This window comes from Cimex lectularius, unplaced genomic scaffold (genome assembly GCF_000648675.2).
Source record: "Cimex lectularius strain Harlan isolate CLEC.00 unplaced genomic scaffold, Clec_2.1 scaffold272, whole genome shotgun sequence".
Lineage (NCBI taxonomy): Eukaryota > Metazoa > Arthropoda > Insecta > Hemiptera > Cimicidae > Cimex > Cimex lectularius.
Genome location: NW_019392910.1, coordinates 1 through 24,936, shown reverse-complemented (window position 1 = coordinate 24,936; position 24,936 = coordinate 1). Strand labels below are relative to the sequence as shown.

At 36.0% G+C, this 24,936-nt stretch overlaps 3 protein-coding genes across 8 annotated transcripts in view; 1 reads left to right on the top strand and 2 right to left on the bottom strand.

The window, feature by feature from the left end:
• The window catches only part of LOC106669125, a 76,471-nt gene extending 68,013 nt beyond the window's left edge, over positions 1-8,458 (bottom strand). For 2 of the 3 annotated variants that reach the window (XM_014398410.2, XM_014398413.2), the window contains exons 1-2: positions 8,209-8,270; positions 2,707-2,824 (exon numbers count right to left, since the gene is read on the bottom strand). In XM_014398410.2, coding sequence (XP_014253896.1) covers positions 2,707-2,824; positions 8,209-8,211 — 121 coding nt within the window. In that variant the 5' untranslated portion in view covers positions 8,212-8,270. Of the gene's footprint in view, positions 1-2,706; positions 2,825-8,208; positions 8,271-8,358 lie in introns of those variants that run through there. The other variant, XM_014398411.2, reaches the window with a different exon arrangement.
• LOC106669126 overlaps positions 1-21,746 on the top strand; it is a 56,790-nt gene extending 35,044 nt beyond the window's left edge. For 2 of the 4 annotated variants that reach the window (XM_014398416.2, XM_024229268.1), the window contains exons 2-5: positions 19,240-19,310; positions 21,299-21,371; positions 21,461-21,497; positions 21,572-21,746. In XM_014398416.2, the coding sequence (XP_014253902.1) occupies positions 19,261-19,310; positions 21,299-21,371; positions 21,461-21,497; positions 21,572-21,741 (330 nt within the window). In that variant the 5' untranslated portion in view covers positions 19,240-19,260 and the 3' untranslated portion in view covers positions 21,742-21,746. Of the gene's footprint in view, positions 1-9,099; positions 9,286-18,865; positions 18,911-19,239; positions 19,311-21,298; positions 21,372-21,460; positions 21,498-21,571 lie in introns of those variants that run through there. The other 2 variants (XM_014398414.2, XM_014398415.1) reach the window with 2 other exon arrangements.
• On the bottom strand, positions 21,747-24,209 carry LOC106669088 (E3 ubiquitin-protein ligase DCST1-like; the record flags this gene model as incomplete). Its single annotated transcript, XM_024229271.1, has 10 exons — positions 21,747-22,059; positions 22,119-22,232; positions 22,292-22,434; positions 22,493-22,609; positions 22,817-22,943; positions 22,998-23,193; positions 23,249-23,382; positions 23,445-23,596; positions 23,651-23,791; positions 24,077-24,209. Coding segments are annotated over 10 exons (1,545 nt in total), but the record flags the coding sequence as incomplete, so codon positions are not given.
• Between the last annotated feature and the right edge of the window lie 727 nt (positions 24,210-24,936).

Genomic DNA, 24,936 nt, shown 5'->3' with positions numbered 1-24,936 from the left:
CGGCCCCACGCAGTAAACTTCGTCAACAACTGTTAAAACACGATTGTAATATTTTTATATAAAATATATAAATCACAACTCCCAGATATCGCTTGACATGCGTTAACATAATTAAAGTTAACATAAACATAATTTTAACGTAAGCATAATTTTAACATAAAATAATACAGGGCGTACTGCATTGTTTAACAATAATACAATAATTCAAAAATGTGGTAGCTTACGCATTGAAAGGAAACACTACTACAAAGATGATAGGAAAAGATGTCAATACAAAATTTACAATAATCTAAATTTGATTTAATGTGCTTTGTTTTAAAATTTTATAAAAACAAAGCTGTCAGAAAGACTTTTAAAAGAAAAACTATTACCAAGTATGGTATGGTAGGGTGATGAGGATACTACGAAGCGGGTTTGTAACTTCCCAGGCACTGCAGCCATCTGGCTTATTGTACCTTCCTAGTTCCTTAGTTCAGTGCAATAGACTCTATCCTTCTCCTTAGAAGTATCAGGTCATTGACTGTCGCTACTCCAATTTCATTCCCTAAGTTTTTTCGTGTGTTAGGTTGAATCTCCATTGAGCTGTTGCTTCGCATCCGAAGATGATATGGGTGGCTGTTTCCTCCTCCTCATTACATAATCTGCAGATGGGATCATCGTTGTATATGCCCATGTTGTGTAGTTGTTTTCTCAGATGCCAGTGATCGGTTAGTAGTCCTATCACTCATCTGAGTTTAGCCCTCTCCAGTTGCAGCAGTGATTTTGCCAGTCTTGGTGAGGGTTGTTTCATCATAAGTTTACAATGTCTAGCACTGCTAGAGTTTATCTACTTCTCCTTTTGTTTTGTTTGGTTCTATTCCGCGATGGAGGATTCTATATTTGTTTTTGTTATCCCAAGTATATGTTCGGGGCCTTGTATGGTCTTGCAGTTCCTCCTCCTATCCACTTTCTCGTTTCCCAAAATTCCTCTGTGCCCTAACACTCAAGATATCATCAGGTTGTTGTGTTTTACCAGGTTTCGGAGATTTTGGATGCATTCACTGATTAATTTTGATGAAATTCTTTTATTTGCTAATGCTTTAATGGCTGCTTGGCTATCAGATCTTATGAGGATTTTTTCCCAATCACACATGGCCTCATAGGGCAAACGAGTAAGCAGCTTCTAAGACGACAAACAATTATTCAGAGAAGATCTTTAAGAAGAGGCAATTTCAAGCATGCCAATACACGCCACGACTCCTAAATATAACTTAACAAAGTAATTACAATTAATTAAGGTTTTTTAGTTGAGATAAAAAAGTCAATGGCACGAGCGGGATTCGAACCCACGATCTTCGGCTAGATACGCCGCCTTGAAAAATGGCAAAAAGGAGGGAAAATTCAAAAGGTGGGGTTGAGATGAGAAGTTATTGTCTGAGTGGATCGAGGTCACGATAGCTCAAGTGGTAGAGCAGCGACGTATCTAGCCGAAGATCGTGGGTTCGAATCCCGCTCTTGCCATTGACTTTTTTATCTCAACTAAAAAAAACCTTAATTAATTGTAATATATTAATTGGTCAAGCGGACCACGAAATTAGTGAATTTAACAAAGTAATGTCATAGTACCAGTTATCTCCTATTCTTGACAATTGGCATTCGTGATGAGGAGATTAAAAGTCTGGACAAAGAAAGCACGAAGCCATCTATGCCAATAGCCAAAACTCAAAACACAACAACAACTAATTGGAACAAAGAATTAATTGTTTCTTGTCTCTTTCTCCGGGCGCACAGGTTAGAAAGGTAATAGTGAGTTTACCAGAAAAGAGATATCAGAAGCAAAGAAAAGTAAGTGCCCCGTATAGTCACCCCAGGACATGCTAAAACTCGCCAAGAAGCATAAAATTTCAATATAGCTTTAAATCCTAAAAATCGACTCAAACGGCATATAAAAACATAAAGAGTGGCAGAATTAACCTACGGAGATTCTGCAAACAATAAGAGGAAATTGAGGATAAAACCCAAACGTGGAGGAGCATAATGGTCCAACTGATGGTCGCAGTGCAAAAGGCTTTATAGTCACCTCTAGGACTACTCTAAGCAGTTGCTAAGATGCCAACTGACTAATAAGAAGGAACTTCGCGTTGAAACAATACTGGGTAAGCCAATGGACGCCATGACTCACTCATAGGTACAAGGCCTCAAAGAAATAACATAGCAGCAGATAGAGCATGGAAGAAAGGGCTACCAGTCAACCAATCCTGGCTTTGTGAATCTTAAATTTCTTAACCTTCCTGGCAATGGTTCATTGTGTAGTGTCTTCAAGAAAAACAACCTAGCACACTCACTTCAGTAAAAAATTTACTATTTACCATCAATACCTTTATTTTCCTGTAATTTAAAACATCAGATAAAGTTTCTGGGGGATTTATTTCCCTTAAATGGTCAATTTAATTCCATACATAGGTTTAGAAAATATGGTTTTACGGTTAAATTACAAGTATTTTTAATTGTGGTTCTTCATCAAAAGTGAAGGATTGCATCACTGCTAGGAATTTAATCGGGCGGAAACAGTACGCAAACGAGGTCGTTTGAAATAGACCAATTGCCGCACATTTATAAACCGTCCTATTAGACTTGATGAACACTGATCTTCAGACGTAGACCAGTGCCAAATGGTCTGAAGGTCTGAAAATTTAAGAAAACCAGTAATATATTTTTCCATCTTACTCAGTGGGAGTGCGAAGTGACGCTCTTTAAATTTCTTCGTGACATCAGTCGTGACGATTTCCTGGAAGAGCGACCCGTTGACACCCCTCGGCGGCAAACTCTCTTCGGCATCGAGCATCTACAAAGCAGAAACAACGATTTAAACATTTTATGCCATTGTGACTTTTTGATACGTTGTCTTTCGTTTCATTCAGCTGTTGAGTCATTGAGAAACGAGTCAATGAAACCGTGAACTTCTGACTCGATATGGAAGTCTATTCTTCAACCTTGAATCGGCAATAAAAGCCGTTGCTAATTTCTTGAATAACTAACTTTTCCAAATATCGAGTTTACAATTTAAAGGAATCCGAACACCGTGGAATGCCGTAATCTTCGAATGACGCATACGGACTAAACAGTTGCGAAATCGCTTTTTAAAGGAGCCAAATGCACGGCGAAGAACAATTAATGAGACCTGATGATTGCAGTAGTTGATTAGTTTTTAGATTAAAATTAATCATCCAATGATTGAGAACAGCGTTCGGCTTTGAGCCGGTTGAAAGGTCGGGGAAACAATTACGACCCACATTTATTTCGTTCTGTTTTGAAATCCTACATATTCGGCCAAGGAAACGCTAACGTTCAACGTCAAAAAATAAAAAGGCCTTTTTTAAAAAAACAGAAGAACATCTGGCAGTGACAATTTTGATTAATGTGTATTGTAAAAATTGCTAACATTTTAAACCTTCGACATAATTAGGCAAGACTAAACTAAGCACAATAATCAATCCTGAGAAGTAGATGAGAATATAAGAAAGGATAATTCATCAACTGAATATTCATTAAAACCATAATATTACAAATACGGTACGGTATAAATTATTTCAAAAGAAAAAATTTGCAGAGTTTATTGCAGTATCTGAGTCCTCTGTTGGGGGATGCAAAAAACGAAAATCAACTTTTTTAACGTACCTACTTTCCTTCCTAAGTGGTTGGTCGGTATATTGCATTGTTGATTTAGGTCGTTGTATGTGTTCATATATATATATATATATTTGTTTTGTTTGGTTCTATTCCGCGATGGAGGATTCTATATTTGTTTTTGTTATCCCAAGTATATGTTCGGGGCCTTGTATGGTCTTGCAGTTCCTCCTCCTATCCACTTTCTCGTTTCCCAAAATTCCTCTGTGCCCTAACACTCAAGATATCATCAGGTTGTTGTGTTTTACCAGGTTTCGGAGATTTTGGATGCATTCACTGATTAATTTTGATGAAATTCTTTTATTTGCTAATGCTTTAATGGCTGCTTGGCTATCAGATCTTATGAGGATTTTTTCCCAATCACACATGGCCTCATAGGGCAAACGAGTAAGCAGCTTCTAAGACGACAAACAATTATTCAGAGAAGATCTTTAAGAAGAGGCAATTTCAAGCATGCCAATACACGCCACGACTCCTAAATATAACTTAACAAAGTAATTACAATTAATTAAGGTTTTNTATATATATATATATTTACAAGGAATAGTCAAGCTGTTGGCTGTAAAGTCACTTTATAAGTAAGTAGTAGTTAAGTAAGAATAAGTTAGAGGCGAGTCCTTACTTTTATCAGTTTCTACACCTGAAGAACAATTGGTATTGGACTTTTCCAGCCAGTAAACAACAAGCCTCTTATGATGGAGGAAAATCGATTCATTATTCGAACTAAGTTAATGGTATTTAAAGTAAACAGAATGTATTTATGTGTGAATGAGGTTTCACAGGCACCAATTCAGGCAAAAAATTAGTTTGGTTTTAGGAATTGAACGCGTTGAGGATGACATTACCTAGCTGTTGGTAGCTTCTGGAGCTCAACCTCAGTGAGGTCGAAGGTTTAACTAAACATTTCACCTGTTCAGCCCACGTACCCACCCTGGGAGCAGTAGCCCACTATGTGTGGAACTACGGCGACGACGGGTGGTATAGTGTGGTTTGAGGCTCGAGACCCCGAAAGGGTCCACCTCGAGTTCTCATCCACGGCCCTTTTCTCAATCCGGTTTCCTTCATTCTATCCTGTGACTCCTCCCAACCCATGGTTGCAAGGGGGGTATCCGGGCACAAAATAATGGTGTAGCCTTGAGGGCGTGGCAATCTCTCTAAAGCACTAGCTGTCTTATGTCGGCCTCAGGGTCGGCAGGGACGTCGGGTGCCTTAGCAGAGTCACAGGAGGTCCAGTGCACCAGATCCTATCTGCATAGACGGGGGGGGGTGCATGGCCATCTGTACCACGGGGTAACTTAAATGTTTTAAAATCAGCCCAAAGTTACACTGGGAATGGTTTCGTGGTGGCGCGTAGTGACGCCCCTGGCTGGAACTTAGGCAGAGGCTGTCTTCTACTTGTGACCTTCGTGAAGCTTGCGTATGGCCATCGTTATACACCCGGCCTCACGGGATACGGCGTACCGGACGACAGCGTATAGGCGTTGAGGACGCGAGGATTATGCTGAATAGTCCCTCGAATGCGTGAGTAAGCGGACGGAAACGGGTAGTGAATCGGTTTCTCCTACTCGAGTATGCTTTGCATTGTTGTGCGTATGACCGGCGTGGTACCCGTGGGGAATCGAAGGATCGGACCACCTAGGCTGAGCCTATGGCGTCACTCGAATGCGCATGGCAGGTGTAGGCTGAGCTCGACAGGAGGTTTTTACCGTAGGCAGTGCTCATCTAGAGAGTGGTTACCAATAAACAAAACCGCGGCCGGGGCAGATCCGGTAATTTCTACGCTAGGGAAGCTCCTATACTCTGGGAGATAGAGTGGCCTTCTCTATCTAGGGAGTGCGCAGGAGAACAGGCTGATGTATTTCGGCTTGTTAGCCCTTTGCGCGCGGCCTACGACCCGATGCACAATGCGGGCCCGACCTTTCGGATTGGACAAGCGGAGAGCGAGGTTGTCTTGGCCCTTAGAAGCTGGGGCGCCTCTGCACTAATGCTGTGGCGGTAACACCATTCCGTCGTATGCGGACGTGTGTCTTGAGAATCAAAACGTCCGATAAGGCCGAATAGGCCAGGTGCGGCCGCTAAAGATCCTCTAGTCTTGTGACGACGAGTACTCGGGAACGACATGTCGTTTTAGAGTCGAGAAGTACACGAAGATGTATGCTTATTATGAACAAGTTTTCAGAGTAATAAATATTATTCCTAAAGAGCATTTATGTTTAGTCTTCAATACGTAGGTCTTTTTTTCCAAGTGTCAAAGCCTTTTACCAAATAAGTGCGAATGTAATCGCAGATAAAATTGCCCCGTTGAAAATAGTTTTTAAGGCGTCAGTTCAAAGACCCTAATTTTATTGGTTTTTAATCATTGACGTTAATGAAATTATCTGTTGTCGGTATTTCTTGATCCGCCTACTCTCTACATTTTAAATATGCAATTGTATCATATGCATATTCATATGCATCAGACATAGAGTGTTCGTTATTATATAAATTATTTAAATGTAGTTAACCGCAAGAAAACAGGTAGTGAAAAAGCAATGTTGCTATCTAACTTTTTGTCATATATAGAAAAATTTAAATTCAAACTAACTGACTGCACCTCTTAAAGTGTATATTTTAAAAAGCTCCCAAGTACATCGAGAGTGGGAGTTTTCAAGTATATTAGATAGGAAATGCGTAGGATTAAAATGTTATTATGGAAATTTTTATCTTTATATATTTTAAACTTTCCAAATTAAATAGGCGTCAGATTTTTCAAGAAGTGGTCGGCTCCTACCCCACGTACGCTGGTAAAACATTGAAAACCCATTTGTCCAAATTGCTATATTTTCAACAGCGGCGAAATGTAGGTGGGCAGACAGGTTGTTCACCCCAAGAGGAAGTATTTAAAAAAATAAAAATTCTGCCATTTGCTGACGTTCGAAAACGAAAGATTTATGGCTTGAGAGGCCACCATGCCTCTGGCTACCCGATTCTATCAGAAGTAATTAGTTCTAAACAAATTATTATAAATCGAAGGTTCTTATTATGTTAAATAATAAAGCTCTAATGTCTTTTGTGGAATTGCAATTACTAGTTACAATTATTGATGTTGCTAGGCTTCATGTTTTTCTTGCTATGATTTACGAAGTGTCATAACATTCATACCACCTGAACTTAATAAAATCTTGTAATTTAATCTTACTTATAAAATTCTCAACTTACTTAGGGACATATTTTTACTCTACTCAGATTTTCTCAACCTTTCATTCCACATTTTTATTATTATCGTTGTCTGCCTAGTTATATCGCTATATATATATTGCTTTGTCTTCTCACCTAGCCGTACTCGCTTTCTATGCAGTTTTGCACTCTTTCTTTGTCTTTCACGTCTTCATCTTTATGTCTTTCTCTTCCATCTGCCCTCATTCGGTCACAGCGACTCACCCCTCTCTCTCTATGTATATATATATATTTTTTTTTATTGAAGTTTTTTTTTTCTTTTCTTTTAAAATATTGCTCTCTAACTTCGTTTTTCCTTTCTCACTCTCCTTCTATCATTTTTCCTCGTCTATCTATTTACCCCTTTCCTTACTTCTCTAAATTCATTTCTAACATTCTAACCTCTCGCTTCTCTTTTCTCTCTCTCTCTCTCTCTCTTCATCTTTATAGCGTTCTCTCCCATCCTTTTTTCCATATTATTTCATTCTTTCGCTTGGAGACTTCTCCCCCTTCTATCTCTATGTGTTTAAATAGATTTATCCTCTATTCTTTTAGAATATATATATCTCTAACTTTCTCACAATGCCTCTACCTTCCATCTACACCTATCTTCTTACGTCCCTTTAACACACTCCTTTTTTTATGCTACTCTCTCTCTCTCTGTTTCTTTCTCTCTCTCTCTCTCTCTCTCTCTTTCTCTCTCCCTTCATCTTTATAGCGTTCTCTCCCATCCTTTTTTTCCATATTCTTTCTCTTAGAGATTTCTCCCTACTCTATTGCTTTGAATGTAAGAGAGGTCCAAGAGACATTTCTCAATCCCAGTGTCTTCATATTTATATCATTCTACTCCATTATTCACTTATTATTTCACTTAGAGATATTTTCCCTTTCAGTTTATGTTTTAGAAAATTTGGAATATATTTCTGTAATTTTGTTTTTGCTTCTCACACTCCCTAAACCTTTTCTCTTTCTACACTCTTCTTTCTTTCATTCTACTCTCTTGCTTTACTATCTTTCTCTCTCTCTATATTTTTTTTCTCTCTCCTATTTCTCATTCACGATCTTAAAAACTCAATTTCTAATAATATTAATTTTCAGAGTTTCAGTTTACAAAATTATTATATAATTTATTACTCTGTACATTATGATTAATCTATTTCTGTTTTCAGTATTATGGACCACCTTTTACTTACGAACACTGGATGGAAGAAGAAGACAGCAATTTTCACATTAGCAACTAAATTTGCTGTCTTCTTCTTCAAGACCATACCTTGATCCAGTGTTCGTACACTATTTCCTCTTAAATGTATCATGTATGTTAGGTACAAATTAAATTAAACATCTCACCATTCACCAGTAATCGTAAGACTCAACTTCAATCGTATAAGGTGATAACAAAGAAACTTGTCCTATGATAACACATTGATAATAACATTCGAAAAATTTCCACTCCAACTTGACACATATTTGCTGGAAGAAAAGAAATGAAATAACTACCTTAATCGGATGTTAACTTCTCCTGTTTCAATTGGTTACTGTACCCGGGACAACATGCAGTTTGTTCGTGTAGGACGTCTTTGATGCCCCCTCCCGTCTGCGGTAGTCTGTATAAGGACTGCCCCAGTATTGGGAAGGCGAAGGCTTATTAACAATCAGGAGAATGGGATGTTGCCAATTATTTTTAGACAAATGGAGAATTTCAAGACCGCTAAACGCGCATATTGCACAATTTTGGAAAAAAATACAAAACTGAAAATTTCTGTTTTATCTTTTTTTTTTGTACGCTGAATCTTTATTCAGTGTTCTTTGTTAGTGTTTTAGTTCTAATATTTTTACATAAAATCTGGAATACCAAAGATTGTATTACTAGTTATTAAATAATGAATCAATAACGTTATGTGAATTTAAAAAAATTATAAAAACAAAAATTTAATTGGCATACTACGAATTAGATGAATTTTAATGACGTTTACCCGCTCCGTTGTTTTTCTCGCGAAGGTGGTAATGAATAGATAATAAAAAGATATGACCAAGAACGCTCCCTTGCGGGAGGCCAGGTTGTATTCGTGTGATCTGAATACTCCTTGTCGCACCTCATTCTGAAGCAGCGGTAAGTAAATAGGATAAGGTAATAAAGTGTGGTTATGAATCGTTTAAGTTTATAAACAATAACGATATAAATGTTTATAAAAAGCATGGACCACATCCAGGAACTTACCCAAAACTCTTTGTCTTTAGAGCGGAGAAAATTGTAATAATTCTGAAAAACTCCCTGGATCTTGGTATGAAAAGTACGGAAGCGGTATTGGTTAAAAGGATTGTTCTTACCCAACATGGTAAGAACGTTTCAAAAGGAGTCATTTTGGGATTTCGGACATCAAGGAAGAAGGTGTATCAGTAGGAAGAAGTACATAAAAAATGTCGGTGAGTTGGAACGTTCTAGTTAATATGTAAAAGTGGTTTTTTTAGGATCAAATCTAGAGTGAAAAATAAAATGGTCTTATTTATTCTTCCTTTCCCTCCATACCTCCCTCTCTCTTACACACTCTCTCCCTCTCTATTACTCACTCTCTCTCTCTCTCTCTCTTTTTTTCACTCTCCCTCTATATCTCTTTCTCTCTTTCTCTTTAAATAAAGAAAGCTAAATAGCTTTCAAGCTTTCTCTCTTTCTCACTCTATTTAAGTGCTCTCCCTCCTTGTTATTTATTTTCTTCTTTTACATTTTCTCAACGTTTAATACCTTTAAAGCCATCATTCTCTCTCTCTCTCTCTCTCTCTCTCTCTCTCTCTCTCTCTCTATTTCTTTATCTTCCCTCCTTTTCTGTTAGTCTCTTTTCTCAACTTTTATAAAAATTTAATATCATCTCTGTCTTTCCCTTTTTCTATTTATTTTACTTCTAACCTCTCTCTCTTTTTATCTCTAATATTTCTCTTGTTTTTCACTCTCTCATTCTTTTCTTTATCTGTTTTTTGTCCCTTTCTATATATATTGGCTTTTATAAATGCCATTTTGTTCGTCGTATTTTTTTTAACCAGTTTATATAATATTTTGCTTAAGCGTATTTCATAATTTAAGTTAAGAGATTCTGTAATACATATTTTATTTAGCAAGTTCAGCATAAAATAGCAATATTTATGACAGTTTCGTTTTAAATAGTTTATGCTTTGGAGCCTTGAATATGAATTGTATGATTCTTGTTTTTTACACAAATCGTGTGCGCTTGATTACGGTAAATTAGAGTAAGTCGAGCCTGCCCTTTCGTCGGTTTATACGTGCCTATTTCTGTCTGTTTCGCAACCAATGGTGAGTTCTTCATTATCATAACATTAAAATTTTATATTTCATGTCAAATATTCCAATTAGATAGTAAAACGACCTTCTCTGAAGTTGTTTCTTAATGTCTAAACCAGTCATTCTTCCTGTAATAATGCAATAAAACTTGCATAGTTAAAAAAAAATTACACGATCAACAACTATTTAAAAAATCAGCGATTTAAAAATTTATTTATTGTTATATTTTTATTGGTTCTTGTTTTTCTAGTCTTAAACCTGAAAAAAGTGTTTATAGTTTTTGTTGTTATTAAGATGGCACGGCTCGTTCAAGCTCTTCCGCTTGAAATCCAGGGGTCCATTGAAGGATAAAACCAACTAAAGAAAAATAGAGAATACAAACCTGGATCCTACGCCTACAGGCGGATCGGTAACTCTTTCCCTTATATGAATATTGAGGACTCAGCGTGGAAGTCAGCGTTGGGGCCAAAAGCTTTTATGTTGTCCATTCCAGAATCGAAGCCCACGACAAATTCGCCAGCAAATGAACGGCAAGGTCCTACTTCGCAACCTTTCTCTGCTCGTGTGGAACAACCTGCCACATCCTACGTCGAACGACTTTAGTATATTTTTTTCGTAAAAAAAAGATCAATAGCTTAACAAGTTCACTTGACCCAAGGGCTCGTTCAATGCCTCGTACAAATTTTATTTTATTTTGATCTAAAATTTCAGGATGAAACTCCGGATATAATAATTTTTCTTCATTGGCATTTTTTTTCATGTTGCTTTACTATTCAAACGTTAAAATGATAGCAATGTTTTAGAAATGGAAAATAGAATTACGAGATATCCTAGGAGGCCTCTGGCCCTGATGGATCAGGGGGAGTCACCCACCTTGGTGCCTGAGCGACTCCGAGGTTGGGCTCTAGTCGGGCGCCATCGACTTCTTTGGTCATTTCGGCGCCCTTATGTTCCCTAAAACTAGTCATTTTTACACTCACTCATACTCTTATGTACAAACCCAATCACACATGCATATCCCCTGTCTAGAATTCGGGTAGGAGGATACTCGATATTCCGCCCCGACCCGGCTTAGCGGAGCAGCGTGGAGCCTTGAAATAATATGCTGCACCGCCTCCCAGCATACTCCAATTCTAACATAAACTAAATCTAAACTTTAACCTATGAAATAAATACCCCACTATATACAACCCATTACCCCAATATCTCTTAAAAACGTAAAAAGTTTTTCTTTAAACTCGCTGCCATGCTCCTATAATCCGGCGGTATTCCATTTCGGTCCCTGTACGGGGCCAAGCTGCGACACCCCTTCAACACGTGCAACACCGTGAGTCTGTCATCTTGGCATGCTGGGCATGTAGGTAGATTCGCGCTAACCAACAGGTACCCATGAGTCGCACGTGTGTGACCGATTCGCAGGACGGTCAGGACAACGCTTTCCCTTCGAGATACCTCTTCCGGGCTCCACCAGTTGACCGTCGGCTTAACGGACACTCGCGCGTCAGTCGAGTCGGCCCAACGACGCTTCCACTTGTCTAAGCAATGTTTTAAATTGTGAAATAATATCGACGTCAATCGCATATCTTCAGTTTTTGTCATCACTTATTGGTCTATCTACGTATGTGTACATTATATGTATTTATTTATAAATCTGTATTAAAGTCAAATTTTTCTAACAAGCCCTCCTCTTACTGGAGCTCAATATTGTTTAGACCAAAGAATAAAAGTCTTTCTGAGCAATTATACAGACGAAACCAATAACAACTATACAACCGACCTTTCCACAAAAGACAACTTTCTATGGAATGCTACTCAATATATACTGAAATACAAAGTATCTCATATACCAGTCGACAGATCATAGACAAAAACAGACGAAGGGAAGGCAAAGCAATATACAGCGGATCTGTATATAAGTTCTCTGCACATCGAAACATACTAGGCTTACGACATAGAAGTTTGAAGTTGAAGCCGAACTGAGACCTCTACCGCTTGAACTTACTTCCGAAGCCTTCTCCCCATACGAGCAAATTTTGTCAAAAAGAGAAAAACGGGGAACATACTCCACCAAATTCCTAAACGTGACTTTATCGGCTTTACCGATCTGTACAATTACATCCAAAGAACAACGTACTTCCCAACGCCAAGGAAATCTGTCCTTTTTTATCATAATGTCGAAACCCAGCATTCCACTGCTTAACGTATCCTCTCATCGTCCTAGAAGTCTATTGGTGGAAAATATCTTTGAAAAAACGCTCAATTTATGTCTTTGTATCCTACTTGACTATTTTCATTTAATACCTGATCATAAGTTTAGTTTCCCACACCTACTATCTACAGTTCAACAACGTAATCATCTCCTCCTGAAGAAGCAGTACTGTCTGGCTTTTCTCGAGCTTGCGCTAGCGTTTAATCGGATCGCAGTAGGATGCTGTGGAAACGTAAAGGCACCCATTACCTCGTACTTCATTCCAAAGTCCCATCTTGCCGACCGTTACTTCTCGGTAACGTATTGTTCTTCACGTTCAGCAATCTATCCTTTCAGGACAGGACGGTAGTGTCCTCGTTCGTATCCTTTATTTAATATATGCAACTAACATCCCTAATGATCCCAAAACTTCCATGTTTTTATAGCTATCCTGTCCTGTCATAAAAAACCCAACCTTGTCATTAATTCACTACAGTTTCACCTTACCATCCCTATGGTCCTTAGCGAAATTTATCTTAAAAACAATAAAATAAATAAAACACTTTCGCTCTTTTTTTGGAGAGTGGCAGGTTCCGTCAATTCCAGTCTATTCTCCACTGCAAGCTATATAGGTGTTTTGTGGAACCCCTGTAATTAGGAAGGACCATACACATGCTCAGACACAGCCTCATAAACCTCCTTGACACCCCTCGCACATACTTGATTGGCAAAATTCTTTCTTGTTTCTTCTTCCGTTCCTTAGCATCTTATTTAGGTCGTAGCATAGAAAGCAGGGGCCTATAATTTTCCTCAAATCAAGCCTGCAGAGAGAGAGAGAGAGAGAGAGAGAGAGAGAGAGAGAGAGAGAGAGAGAGAGAGATGATGATGATGATGATGAACGCTTTATTTATCAATCACACAAGATTTGGTCTCAAGGACCATTCTTCAATGTGAAATACAATGGTTTCTAATTTTACTCTACTTCTAATTTATTAAACATTAATTACGTCGAATAACCTTATTTTTGTGCTCATTCACTAGTTTTCGTGGTCCCCTTGACAAATTAATATCTTTAAATTAATTAAGGTTTTTAGTTGAAATAAAAAAGTCAATGTCACGAGCGGGATTCGAACCCACGACCTTCGGCTAGATACGCCGCTGCTCTAACCACTTGAATTATCGTGACTTCGATCCACCCGGACACTAACTTACCATCTCAACCCTCCTTTTGAATTTTGCCTCCTTTTTGCCATTTTTCAAATCTCGTGTAATCTATTTGAGTCTCGGCGACAAATGGTGCATATTTTTGTGGTCAATATGTTCTATCTATTTGTTTTACATTGAACTACGTATGATTTGCATTGAAAANAAAGAGAAAGTTCTTTCTCCTCTCTGTTTGAGATAGTACTTGAGTTTTTCTTTCTCAAGACAATTTTTCAACTACAACATTAGCACATTCTCCGGTACGTCTAGTTGTGGTTCTAGTCCCATGGGTGAGAGGACTGCCCTTTTTTTGGCTAATTGGTCAGCCTGTTCTTTTCCTTCTATTTGTACATATCTTAGAACCCTCCTCAAAGTAACTTTGTGTAATCCTAGTCCCGTTAGGAAACTTAGGCATTCTCCGGCTATTTTGGAGCTAAAAAATATTTATTTAGAGCCTTTATTACCTGGCTGCCCGAAAGTATGTAGATCCGAACATTTTTAATTTTTTTTTCCGACATCTCCTGTATACAGAGTTTGATTGCACGGATGTTGCTTGGAATATTGTTGGAAACTATGCAAGGGGTTTGATTATTTTTAAAAAGCAAATAAAAGAAAAACATACAATAAAATGCAATATTTGTAGATTTTATGTGTAATATTTGAATACTTCCCGCAGGAAGCAACGCAGAAAAGTTGGGTTCAGTGGTGGTACAGATGTTTCTCGATCAATCATTTTGAAATTTATTCTTACCTCTAATTTATAAAACAGAGCATAATTAAAATATTAGCATTATAATGTTCTTGTTAAATGAAGTGGAATGACCTGTAACTATTCTGGGGAAAAATTTCAAAAGACTTAGATTATCTTTTCTCGCGTCAGTATGCAAATTTGCATAATCAACCAAATTTTATTCATTATTTCACCGGTGGATAACAATACGTATCAAATAATGTTCACTTATAAAAAGATCCTTTGCATAATGGCTTCTAATAACAACAAAAATAATGAGTAAGTAAGTTGATAAACTAGCGAGACAAACATGTTTATTGAAATAATGTTTGTTCTTTGAAAAAAAGTTAAGCTTGTGTTTTTGTTTGCAAGCACAATCTAAGCGACGACAACTTCATAAACAATATGACAACAAACGATCGATCAGTTTGATTATTAACGTCTCACAATTAGTTTACAATTTATGTTGTTACTTACGATTCTAAACATAAAAATAATGCTTCAAAGTGAATTTTTGATACATTGTTTACACAGACTTAATTTGACAAGCTTTGCGCTTTATTTTGTATTATAAATTATAATTGTGAAGGATAGAATTGTTTTAGCCTAGACGTTGAGAGTTGAGAACGCCGACATTCGATTTGAAAAGTTCGATGAAGTTGAATTGCTCAAGTATAATCCTGGATTAGTGTGCACTAACACTTGGGGATTATCGGCCACAAACCACGTTTGAAATGCCTCCGTTAACCGTATTGGTAATCTCGTTTGTAATGCAAAATGATCTGTCAGCCTGAGAGTGATGATTGACTCGAGTAACGAAGCGATTCAAATGATAATCTTTTCATGTGGCAAATCGACAGGGTAAAGCATAAGATTAATAGAGTCGGAATTATTTCTACCTTGTTTAAGTCAGAATAAAGTACGTTCTTGGAGTTCGGCGTAATGTTGAAAGAGCTTTGCTCTATTGAGCTAGTTCTAGGCTTGCCAGTGTAGTCCAAATTTTAAATGGAAAATACTACACTGTCGAATAACACTGGAATAAACTAAAACGAGGGGCGCCGGTGGCCGCAACAGTTTAGACGTTCTCACGGCGCTCATCACTGAAAGGTAAAGGTCCCGGGTTCGAATGCAGGGCCGCTGGATTCGAACTCGGGACCTTTACCTTTCAGTCATGAGCCGCGTGAGAACGCCTAAACTAAAACGCCTACATTTTTACAAATTTTTTACAAGTGGAAAGGAACAAAGCTTCTCTTCGCCCTGCTTATAACCCTGACATCGTGCAGTCTGGTTCGATACTTTCCACATGTCAGTAATTGTAATTCAATGGTGAAACAAAAAAAAACTAGATGAACATTAAATAATAAATTCATTAGTTTTAGTGGTCCGCTATTAATATATTTCAATTAATTAAGGTTTGTAATTGAGCCACGCCCTCTAAATATACACAGTGCAGATTTAATAATATGTTACAATTAATTAAGGTTTTTAGTTGGGATAAAAAAGTCAGTGACACGAGCGGGATTCAAACCCACGATCTTCGGCTAGATACGCTGCACCTCTACCACTTGAGCTATCGTGACCTCAATCCACTCGAACACTATAGTGAAGGTATACTTCAATTTTACTTATTAAATCCACTAGTTTTAGTGGTCCGCTTGACCAATTAATATATTTCAATTAATTAAGGTTTTTAGTTGAGATAAAAAAGTCAGTGATAAAAAAAAAAAAAAAAANAAAAAAAAAAAAAAAATGGTGTACGTTTTCTGAAATTTTCTGGTCTCTAGGTTTGGCAATAGTAGTTTAGAATCATCATAGTAAGTTTTTCAACTTTGAAAAAAAAAATTTCAAAGTTCTTGCTACTAAAACGCTTATTTCACCAACATTTACAAGTTTAGTATTTCTCATAACTTATTCAAAATTTAACGTAGTTTTCAACAGTATAAACGGATTTGTCTAAAACCTTTTAGTTTTGGAGTTATCATTGTTTATTTTAAGCACGGTCGTGAAATCTTAAAAAATCAGAAAAAGTGGAATAACTCCGAAAGTTCTGAGATTCGGACAATAGTTAATTAGGGCTTTTTGGTTTCGTTTTGAATGTAGAATCTACTGGTAAAGTTTGTAACACGAGTAGCAACTCCCTCTGCATGCACACTGTGCAGCTTTAATAATATGTTACAATTAATTAAGGTTTTTAGTTGAGATAAAAAGTCAATGGCACGAGCGGGATTGGAACCCACGATCTTCGGCTAGATACGCCGCTCCTCTATCACTTGGGCTATCGTGACCTCAATCCACTCAGACACTAACTTCCCATCTCAACCCCACCTTTTGAATTTTCCCTCCTTTTTGTCATTTTTCAATTTTTTAGTGTCCGAGTGGATTTAAGTCACGATAGCTCAAGTGATAGAGCAGCGGCGAATCTAGCCGAAGATTGTGGGTTCGAATCCCGATCGTGACACTGACTTTTTTATCTCAACTAAAAACCTTAATTAATTGAATTAAATAATAAATTTATTGCAAATGATTTTTGAAACTTTTGCCCCCAAGTAATGCCTGCCACTTTTGCCACCTTAATAAATGGTGTAAAATAAACCAAAGTCCTTTATAGCAATTAAATAATAATTGTCAATTTCTGATTAATTGTATTTATAATTTCCCAAAGAATTTCTTAAATAAGGATTTGATAATGACTATTTAAAAGAACTATGGTTGAAGAATTATATTCCCAATCATGTTGCACTTCGAAAATTGCCATACTACTGTTTACACAAGCATATCGAATAAAAGAGAAATCTAATAATGGTAAAACTACAACGTCTGCATAAATCGTCCAAAGTGATTGTCTTTTCTTCCAGAACGTGACCGTTGATAAATCAGCTAGCTGTTACGATTTCATTGTTTCCACACTGGCCTTTTATAGAGAAATTGTCATTTCTGAAAAACAACGATCAGATTAGTCATAATGTGTGTTATCGGCCGATCCCATTCATTGTATTTCATTCTGGCAATGTTCACTGACTCGAATTGATCGACGAGAGGTGAATTTTAAAAACCCTACCTCTTTCGCATAGTCAATTGTTTAATAGAAGTCGAAACAAGATAGATTTCAATTGGTTATAAATAATTCATTGGGTTTAATTTGTTTTACCAGCAGGGTAAATTTCCTTTGGATTTCTTAATTCTCCTATTTGTCCAAAGAGTACAATGCAATAAGTATGCAATAGTATTTGTGTAACTAAAAATTGTCTATACGATTTATTCAGTGGCTTTTAGCAACTTATTTCTTAAATAATAATTACTATTAATACAAGGAAAGATCGGTATATCGGAAGATCTCTAAAGCCATCTATATATTTGTTTAAAAGAAATATTTAAGATTTAGTAAGCGTGAGAAACAAATCAGGTCCTCAATTTGAAATTCTATTTTTTTTAAACTTATTTCCTTTATCCCGCCAATATTACCATTTGCCCCAAATTACTAATAATATATCCGGCCATGAAAAACGTCAAAGGTGGTTCGAGGATGCCTTATTCTTAGTTTGCAAGAATCACCAACTGTTCATGAGTTGTAAATGTTGTACCAACTTATACCATAACTATAACAAATCTATCTGCAAGGAGAATAGGTTGGAAGAGAAAAGAGATAAGAAAGAGTGAGAGAGAACAAAGTTATGTCATAGAAAAAGAAGTAAAATAGAGTGAGAGAGGGGGGGTCGTTTTACTACTTAATTGAAATATTTGACATGAAATATAAAATTTTAATGTTATGATAATGAAGAACTCACCAGTGGTTGCGAAACAGACAGAAATAGGTACGTATAAACCGACGTAAGGGCAGGCTCGACTTACTCTAATTTACCGTAATCAAGCGCACACAATTTGTGTAAAAATCAAGACTCATACAATTCATATTCAAGGCTGCAAAGCATAAACTATTTAAAACGAAACAGTCATAAATACTGTTATTTTATGTTGTACTTGCTAAATAAAATATGTATAACACAATCTTTTAACTTAAAATATGAAATATACTCCAGCAAAATGTAACATAAACTGGCTAAAAAAACCTTTAAAAAAATATTAAAAANAGAGAGAGAGAGAGAGAGAGAGAGAGAGAGAGAGAGAGAGAGAGAGAGAATGATGGTCTTAAAGATACTGAACTTTGTTAACAAGTAAGAGAAGAAAGTGAGTAAGCAGGAGGGTGAGCGATAGGTAGATAGATAAAGAGAGAGAGTGTGTGTGGTGTGTGTGAGAGAGAGAGGAGAGTGGAGAGTGGTGAGTGTGTGAGAGGAAGTGAGAGAGTGAGAAGGAGTGAAGGAGAGAAAACAGAAATAAATAGATGAAAGGGGGGGAGAACAAATAGATAGAGGGTGAGTGAACGAAAAGTCCTAAAGTTTTTGTGTTGAGAAACATAAGCTTAAAACGTATGTGTAATAAAGGAAAGAGGAGAGAGAGAGAGAGAGAGAGAGAGAGAGAGAGAGAGAGAAAGAAATGAGATTTTTACATAAAAATAAATAAAGTGAATAAGACATCCAGATTTTTCCAGGACACACAGCATACATTTAATAGTATAAATATAGTCCTTTTAAATCTGTTTTTAGGGGGAGGCAAAGTTGTTTAGGAATGTTTTCTCATGGTATGTATTTTAGACCAACTAGGTTTTTTTTGTGTTTCAATTAAAGAGTCGGGTTTCCAGGAGACTCAAGACTTGGAAGTCTCTTTTTTACCAATTTAAATGACAAAACGGTTTCTCCAGTCAAGGAAACGAAACGTGTTCGCCATTAGACAGACGACCATTAGGAAATGTAAGGGGTGTTTCCACTCTCCCACAACCACACTTTCTCGCCGTTATAAATAAAGTTTCCTTTAAGAATAAGTTTTTTTTAAGCAGAGTTTTTAATAGTAGTAGTTTAAAAATAATTAGTCTAATATTAACATATGTTGTTTTTTTACGTTTTTTTTCAGTCAAAATTATCCGAAGTGAAGATGGATTGCAGTAACTGTTTCTGTAAACGTCCAAGAAGGCCGAAGTACAAGTATCCATTTGTTTATATTTTTAATTTAAGTAATGATCAGTACAAAGTCATATCCTCAGAACAACACATGCCCAAATTTTTGTTAAAACAGCTGTTTTGTAAATATGTATATATCTAAATACTGTAAACAATTAAAGAAAAATCTCCTGGCAGCGATAGCGAATTTTATCGTATTATGCATAGAATCTGATGTCTCTTTTGCAAAAAATAATTATAGTTTAATTTTTACTTTATCGACTTTATTGCAAAGCTTTGTCAGTTTATTTATGAAAATAAATACAAAATGGTAGAAATATAAAATATAAAAATGCAAAGCCTAGCTTTGTCCCAGAGGACGCTGTCTCCAATGCTTGCCAATTCTAATTTTTATCGGCATTTCGATAATATGAGTTGGTCGGGCTATGAAAAAACAGGGATGTTAGCTTCTTTGTATGGTTCCAGAATGTATTTTTATGCAAAATATACCTTATCTCTAAGTTTGAAAAAAGTATTTATCCCAGTATCACACACTTTTGACACTTTGCGACTGAATAATTACAACAGTTGCCTGTGCACCATGTATATTTTATGTAACTTGTTGTTTATGTACCTGGGTGTATACCTATGTTTGTGTTTATACGTATTGTGAAGAGGTTTTCTTTGTAGGAGATTGCGCGAACTTTTAACATTGGATATGTTTTCGGTTGGATAAATACATTTTTTCGTTTATCGATTTAACGTTACCGGGGAGTTCGCATCGGTCCGCTAGGATGGTTAGGTGTTGGGGTAGGGTTACGAAATGGAGACTAAACTGAGAATAGTATAATTAGGTGTTGAGACACAGAGTTGGCACAAAGATGAAATAAGAGAAATGCACTAAAATCAATTTTATTTCGCGAATGCCCGACAAATACTGAAAGAAAAGAAGGAAAATTCATGTTGAGGAAAGGAAAAGAGCAGAGTAATAATATAAGATAAGGCCGGGCTGACTCGGCCCAGGCCCAAACAGTTAGGTTAGGGTTTGGGTTGGATTAGGTTAGTCTTAGGATTATTTGGAGATCGTGAGATGCGGTCTGGTGTGACGTAGGTTAAGAAAAAATTTTCTTTATCGTGCCAACGTTTCGGTCTTTATCTCGAGGGCACTCTCAACACGACACACAATAATGACACATCTACACAGAAAACAAACACTTTGAGCCCTGAAGATGATCTCAATAAAGATAGAAACGTTGGTACGACAAAGAAAATGTTTTCCTCAGCCTACGTCACACTAGACCGCATCTCACGATCTCCAAATAATCATTAACTAACGGTCACTGAACACCACACACACACACATACATACACGCTGGCTTAGGATTTAATTAAGGTTGGGTAGATAGGGCTAGATGTGTGACTGTGTTTAAATACAAGTAACATGTACTAATAATGTCCCGATGTGTTCATAGAAGTGGCTGCTTTTCTCCAATCACAAAATACAATTATGAGGAGACGTTTTTATTTTGTTTAAAAAAAAGATTGTTCTAACTTAACAACCCCCAGACCATTTCTGGAAATATTTCACTCTTGATTGTCATCTAATGTAGCAAACAAACAACAAATGTGCCAACTGATATAGATATACATTAAAAAAAAATATATATATATATATACACACACACACACCCACACATATTTGACTCAATCAAGTTGCGGAATGATTACTCTATATTTAAATTGGTTTGGCATGAATTGGACTAAGTACTACCTAATTAATAATAACTAAGCCATATAAATAGCAAGTTGTAAACTAAATATTTAATGCCCTGATTAAAACAAAACCAAACATAAAATCTGCAGTTATTTATTTATTTAAAAATTAAACAACTTGAACACAACAACCTGGCAGTAATACATTCATAGAATATTTCTCAAATTCAGTATGTTAAAAAAAAGTTTCTCTAACAAGGACTTTACACCTATAAAACTTTATTTATCTTTATCAATCTTTTGTTATTTATTGCTTTTAGTGCTTGTTCTGCAGCTTGTCCATCTAAAGATGCATGTACAGTGCCAGCGGATTTTTGTAGTCATTGCAATAAAGTATGCACAAAATTATAAATCATTAACATTTATTGTGTGATTAATTTTGTAAAAAAACTATTTCAAAGTTTAATCAATTTTTTTTACAGAAACTTGTTGCTGATGCAAGAGATTATCTTAAACCAAGTAATTTTTTTTAAACCTTGAACAAACCATACATACTTTTCTTTAATGTTTGTCTAATACAATGATGTTTTCAGGCTTTAAGAGAGTTTTCAAATGCATTTTGACTCTTTTTGTAATCATCTATGTTTTTAGAGATGAAGCATATTGCTGTAGAAGAATAGCAAACAGTGCTGCCGTTTACAGTATATTAGTTGATATCGTATTCAAAGCATTTTGCCATTTTCTGTTAAAAAAATACGAATAGACGAACAAAAGTTTTGATTTATTTGTTTTATCAATAAGCGATTTCATCGTCTTCTTTTCCATCATCAATACTTTCATCATCGGACGCTGACTTCGGATGGCAGACTATGCACGTTTCGTCGGCGTCATTCCAGCACTCAAGGCAGAATATATATGAACAGACCGGACACTTATGCAACTCCCGATCATTTATAATTTGTCGTCTTGATTCAAGATCACCACAGATCAGGCATTTTCTTTTTGCTATGTCAAAATATATAAGCCAACCAAGGAGTCCTGGATACTTGAGTCTTAACTTCAACACTATATTGCCATCTTGCTAGAAAGAAAAAAAAAATTACTGAAAAATTAGAACTTTTAGGTATTAATCTGCCTCACTGAAAGTTTATTTTCTTGGACTTTCCTTTTCACTCTGGCCAGCTTGTATTTAAAATAGGATATCCTTCTCTTAAGTGTATCATTATATAAAAATAAAACCCTCCGTTTCTCATGCTAAAAAGTAATCAAAGACTTATTCAATTGTTATAGTGTCATAAAAAAAATGGACTTACTTTCGGGTAGAAAGATGCACAGAAGAATCTCATTAGCCTTTCGGCATAACCTTGAAATATGACCATGGCAAAAAGGATACAATACATGATGTAAATCCTCTTAAGATGACTCGTCTTAAGCGATGACGGCACGGGGAGACATTCTGTACAATTTACACTCACAATAATGCTAATTGGGCTGAATCAATCGGTAAATCTTACCAGCGTTAGATAATGTTTCATTTAGCTTTCTTTTAAAATTAAAATCTTCTACTACAGATCTAATCATTGATGCCACCATCCCGGTTCCTTTTACATTAACAATCATATCATGAATTCCTGCATGTCATAACATCAAGGTTTAATTGTTGATATTTCAACATAGTATGAACAAACAACAAACTTATACAGTGTAAAAATTTAAATTTTAACTTATTAGCAAAATTTTTAATCGAATATTTTTATTGAATCGATTTTTTTAAATGAAAGGTAAGGATTTGAATTATGTGTAAAGTATAATTTACTTTATCAGAGAAAAAGACTAACCTGATTGATAATATTCCATCTTTGAGTGTCGCCTGACTAAATCGAGCGTCTCATAAAACAACTGGTCAATGAGTATGATTGTCGTTGCTGTTAGCATCTCAATAAATATTTTTATACAATTCCCCATCTTAAAAATAATAGATGTAGAATTTTTAAAAATATGTATGTTTCACAAAATTACAGTCTGTTTTAGCTCTTTTCTGGTTAATTTACACTGCGCTGGATCGACGAAAAATGTTTTTTCTATCTTCTTCAATGGTAGTAATGTGTGCTTGCCATGTTTATGCCTCCTTGCGTCGATTTTCTTAAAATATTTTGTTATATAAAAATTTGAGAACTTGATATCTGTCAGATAGTTCGTGTGGTAGCTGTTAGCACTATAATAAACCCGCAGTTTAGTTTTAAATCATTTTGTATTGTTACGATCAATACCTGAGTATTATTTTAATAAATGCAAGTGCCATTAGTCGTTTGATGAATAACAAAACCAAATCGATGAAATCTTTTTTCCTCTCAAATTCCTTCATGATTGCTTGTGCTGTGTCATCTGCTGTTCTGAGATCTAACTTTATTTTAATATTTTACTATTGATTTGAATGTAGAGGTTTAATGAAGCATTTTAAATTACTGTGATGTTAGGCTTTCGAATTTTATATGTGATTTCAGCATGCTGAAAATCTTTGAACATCTCTTTTTTGGCTTTTATCAAGTATTCATAACCGTACCCCCAGCCTGATGATATTTCCGATTTAGGATCGCAATTCTTCTCATCGCCTACAACTGAAATCCAACTGTGGCTTAATTTACTGGTGAGCTAATTTCGCCCGAGCTTACTTGCCGCCGTATTACAAACAACGGTGAGTTTCATCGGCCAGCACAGCGCCCAGGAAGCAACCGATGAAACAGCTTCCCGGCATCTGTCATAAGATGTGTCAAATATTTTTCTACAATTTGCTTCAGCCGCTGTGTAGATGCCTGGAATATATTTTATAGTGTAAAATTGGATGTTATTTATACAAAAAAGAAGAAAGAAGAAAAAAGGTTAAAATTTTGATATAACTGATAAATTAATTCCTCATTGAAAATTTTAACATAGAGAAATACTGAATTTTAATTTTTTTAACAATGTATATTTGAACAGCAATTAACCAAGCATAAAGAATTCATTGAAAGTAAATTATTTCTGCGCTTAGCTTGAATGCCGTTGTATTCTCTACAGTCTAAAGACTATAATATTAAACAAATGATTAATGTTTATACTTTCACATCTGTATTCAAGTTTTCTGTAATATTCCTCTTCTATTTTCTCATGGCTTACAATTCCATCTTCATTTTTTCTGGTTTTTCTTAATGAATACTTGTTATCTATGCTAACCGATCTTCTTTGATTTTTCTAAAATTAACTTTTCATGAGTTTTATAAATCTACAAACGTTCTAAGCATGTTATTATATTAAGGATAAAGTATAAAAACAATCCAAAAGTTTTTTCTTTTCCAAGGGAAAAAGTTTGTCAAATTAAAATTTAATTGAGTGGTGACAATTTTTTGTTTGGCTTGATATTGTAGCACAGACCTCTTCTCTTGTGCCCTGGGATATCTTTTAAAAAAAGGTATGTTAGTATTACGCAGGAATTAACTCCAGTTTAAGTGGTGGCACCCTTGGGTTACAATAAGATTTTTATTGTTTAGCATACAGTTTTGGAGGGGAGTAATGTTAGTTAGGAAAGTCTTAGCGGTGGATCGCTGGAGCAGCCATGGCCTATGGTTAGAATCCGGGCCCATGCTGACGAGGCTGATTATGCGATTTGAGGTAGCAAGAATTCTAGGTCCTAGCTAACATGGGTAAGTACAGTAACTCATATGGCAACACCTCATCCTATGAGCCTTGGATGGAGCGGTTATTTATACAGGGTGCTGGTGTAGACCCTGGGCATTAGTTGGCTAAGCTTAAGGTTCAGTGTGACAACATAAACTTTACACAATTTATATATATGTGTGTGTGTGTGTGTGTATATATAAACATTAATATATATATAAAACATGTATTATTAGGCATTTCATTGGGAAGCGAGTAGCATGAAGAAATGTATGTTTGTGTATATCTCTTATTTTGTTAGTTA